Source organism: Pyxicephalus adspersus, chromosome 2 (genome assembly GCF_032062135.1).
Source record: "Pyxicephalus adspersus chromosome 2, UCB_Pads_2.0, whole genome shotgun sequence".
Lineage (NCBI taxonomy): Eukaryota > Metazoa > Chordata > Amphibia > Anura > Pyxicephalidae > Pyxicephalus > Pyxicephalus adspersus.
The window spans coordinates 67,924,410-67,927,826 of record NC_092859.1 but is presented as its reverse complement, the minus strand read 5'-3'; the positions used below and the strand labels follow the sequence as shown (position 1 = coordinate 67,927,826).

At 36.0% G+C, this 3,417-nt stretch overlaps 1 protein-coding gene across 1 annotated transcript in view; it reads left to right on the top strand.

The window, feature by feature from the left end:
* SFXN1 (sideroflexin 1) overlaps positions 1-3,417 on the top strand; it is a 19,486-nt gene that overhangs the window by 11,812 nt on the left and 4,257 nt on the right. The window contains exons 4-5 of the mRNA XM_072400934.1: positions 183-281; positions 1,361-1,436. Coding sequence (XP_072257035.1) covers positions 183-281; positions 1,361-1,436 — 175 coding nt within the window. The remainder of the gene's footprint in view (positions 1-182; positions 282-1,360; positions 1,437-3,417) is intronic.

Genomic DNA, 3,417 nt, shown 5'->3' with positions numbered 1-3,417 from the left:
TCCAATTTTAATGTGACATCCTGTTTTCTGAAACAAAGAGAGCAGACAATATTTGTGTGCATCTGTCAAAAAATCCTCCATATAGCAATAGAAACGAAGCCCAGATGTTCATCTTTAGCCTTTCTGACTGCTGCCTCAAAGCAATGTGAATAAAGTCTGTAAATGCTGTTTTCTATTTTTAGAACAACGCCAGCCGTGATCTTTTGGCAGTGGATTAACCAGTCTTTTAATGCCATCGTTAACTATACAAATAGAAGTGGAGATGCTCCCATCACCGGAAGGTAGGACAATCTACTAAGTGAAGCTTTGTTCAAGCAGCCTTAGTTCACACTGAACCAATACAGCCTTGGATCCTTGCCATGTTTTAGAGTGAAATGTGCGACCTTGGGTCACAAAAGCACTATGCTGTTTACATAGGCTAGCTTATGGTATCTGGTGTGTAGTTCATTCGTTCTGATTTTTTGACTATTCTAAAGTAATCTTTTCCTGCAATAGTAATGCTTTATCAGATCTCCCAATATATTTGCCTTTAGGATGCTTTTAATTTGAATTTACTCTCTCACTATTTTCTCTCTTTTACACGTTATATGTATGGTGCAGCAATCCACCACTCTCTGCTCCTTGACTGATTTGCATTACAAAGAATTTTTAGACTGTGTTAAATTATTTAATTGCCGTTGTTCTTCTGAGGGATGCAATGTGTTCACATTTAAAGTATATATTAACATACAAACAAAAATTTTAATATATTGCAGCTTACTGGGCATTATATACGACAGCCTAATTGATTTAGATTTCTCAGGTTAAAAATATTTTCAGTAAGTACAAAAAATACATGTGGAAACACAGTGTTCTTGTCACTTGTGTGCTGAACTGAAAGTAGAAACATTGAGGGAGTGCGTTAGAATTTCAAATTTTTTTGTATTGCATTCAATACAAAATACCTGTATGGAATGCAATACAGTGGATTTATTTGTCTAAAAACAGTACATTGTCTTTCATTAAAATTTATTTTACAGTATAATATAAAAGTATGAGTTTGAATCACAAAATTATGTAGAAATGATAAATTAAATAAATTTAAAAAAATAAATGTAATAATAAGTTTATTATTAAATTTTTTTAATTATTGTTTTAGACATATAAATCCAGACAGAAATGAACCGCCCAGGAGAGAGTTAAGATTTGGTAACAATAGAACACCCCAGTACTCAACTCTTCGATATAAAGCATGTGTTTTGAAAGCGTTATATTCCTAAATTCTAATTCCTAAACACACTAAATTTCTACTTACCTTTCATTTTTTTCATGTAATGATTTAACGTGCACATGCAAACTCTTCTGCCTCTTGTTGTTTTAGCCAACTGGGAACAGCTTATGTTTCTGCCACCACAGGTGCTGTTGCCACAGCTCTAGGACTTAACGCACTAACCAAGGTATTTCATGTGTTTGGATGTATTTAATGTCTTTAATCACTTGAATGACTAATATCCATTTCATCGATGCTCACCTCTAACAGTTCACACCCAGCAGGTGATATGGGAAACAGGTATTTTATACAAACAATGCCTTATATCTGGATTTTTGTTTGCAATGCTAAGAATAATGTTTGTGTCCCATGCAAAACCTATTTTAAATATATGTTCTCTAAGTTGACAAGCCACGCTTTATTTTCAGCCGTTTACGTCCTTTTGTACTAGTTGCCTGTTGACTTTAGAGCATTCTCCAGATTTTACTAATATAATCTAGTCACAGAATGTTTGCACCATCCGTTACTACAGCAGACATCAACTGACCAAGCCTGCTTGTGGGTAAGATGTCGGCCAGTACCATTGCTTTTTGCTCACAGATTTAGGTTCTATGAATGACTGTGAAGTACTACCCTCTCCATAAACACAAGAATGCACTTTCACCCTGTTTGGAATTCAGTTAATAACAGTATTTTTTTTCACTTAAAATCTGTTACATAAAACTTTGATTGTATATCAAACCAACCAAAAGGGAGCAAATAATAGAAGTACATTATTAGGGTTTACATACACATACGCAGAGGAGTTCATTTAGTCAACGCAGCCCTAGGGAATGCAGGGATACCCTGCATATCCCGGCATGGTACGCTGAACTGCCCATTCACTGCTCAATGTGTTTTTTTATAAAAGAGGATTGGGAACAGACATGTAAGTATCACGCTGACATATTACACGGCGCTTTACATACTCCAGTCACTAGCTGTCCCTCAAAGGGGCTCATAATCTAATGTCCCTTGCTCAGTCATATGTCTTTATATACAGTCGAAGGTCAATTTAAGGGGAAGCCATCTGCATGTTTTTGGAATGGGGAAGGTAAACCAGTGTAATCGGAGGAAACCCATGCAAACTCCATGCAGATAGTCCTGGTCGGGGTTCGAAGCTGGGACATAGCACTGAGCCACTGTGCTGCCCACACGACTTAAAACTTCTAATTAGAAAATACAAGTGTAAAGATCAAAATATCTCCACTTACTGAACTCGAAACATGGATCAGTCAAAATTAGGAACGTTAGTAGTAGTATATGATGGTACATTTTTTATTATAATCTATTTTTAATGGCACAAAAGAGTCAGGTAAGTGTATGTGATCTATACCTTTGATTGATACCACAGAACTAGATTTCTGTGTACCATTTGTGTGTATCAGGTTACCAAACTCTATTGTCACCAATTTATGGAAGATGTTTATTTTGCTTGACCATTATGAAGATATTTGATTCTCTGCAAAATTGTGTGCTTTATGGACACCTGTACCTTTTAATACAAGGTTTCCTTTAAGGCATGTCCCTGTTTTCATGTGCAGCCTACATTGTCCAGTACTTACCTCTGCCTTGTTCCTGCAGACTTTATAGTTTTTTCCTGCCTGAATCTACTCAGACTTTCTTTGGAGAGCATTGGCAGTATTTAGGAGGAGGCTGAATAGCGATTTCAATAGAAATCAAGTTTTACCAAGAAGAATAAATGGGGCAAACATGTGCAGGACAAAAATGACCTGCTAGAGAATGCTGTCATAATAAGGGGTCCAGTGCTTCAGGCATCGCTGTAATGGTAATAGAGGTAATTTTTGGTCCAGCAGGGTTCTATTGAGAGGGTTTGGGCCATAGCCTGAAAGATCATCAAAGGTACAGTTTTTACCACACACTTTTCTTTTATTGTGCAACAGTAGCTTCATATTAAATCAAAAGTCTCTACTTTTGCTTTTTCCTATTTCTCCAGCATATCTCAATTTTGTGAGCTCCAGCGACCAGTAGAGAAGTATGTACATACAGATGTAAAATATTTACATATTGCTCCCTGCTTTTGCAGATTTGTGTTGCATGCTGGAGGATACAAATTTTTATGAAATAATATAAAGACATGTTATCAACTAAATTTGTAAAAAAAAAAA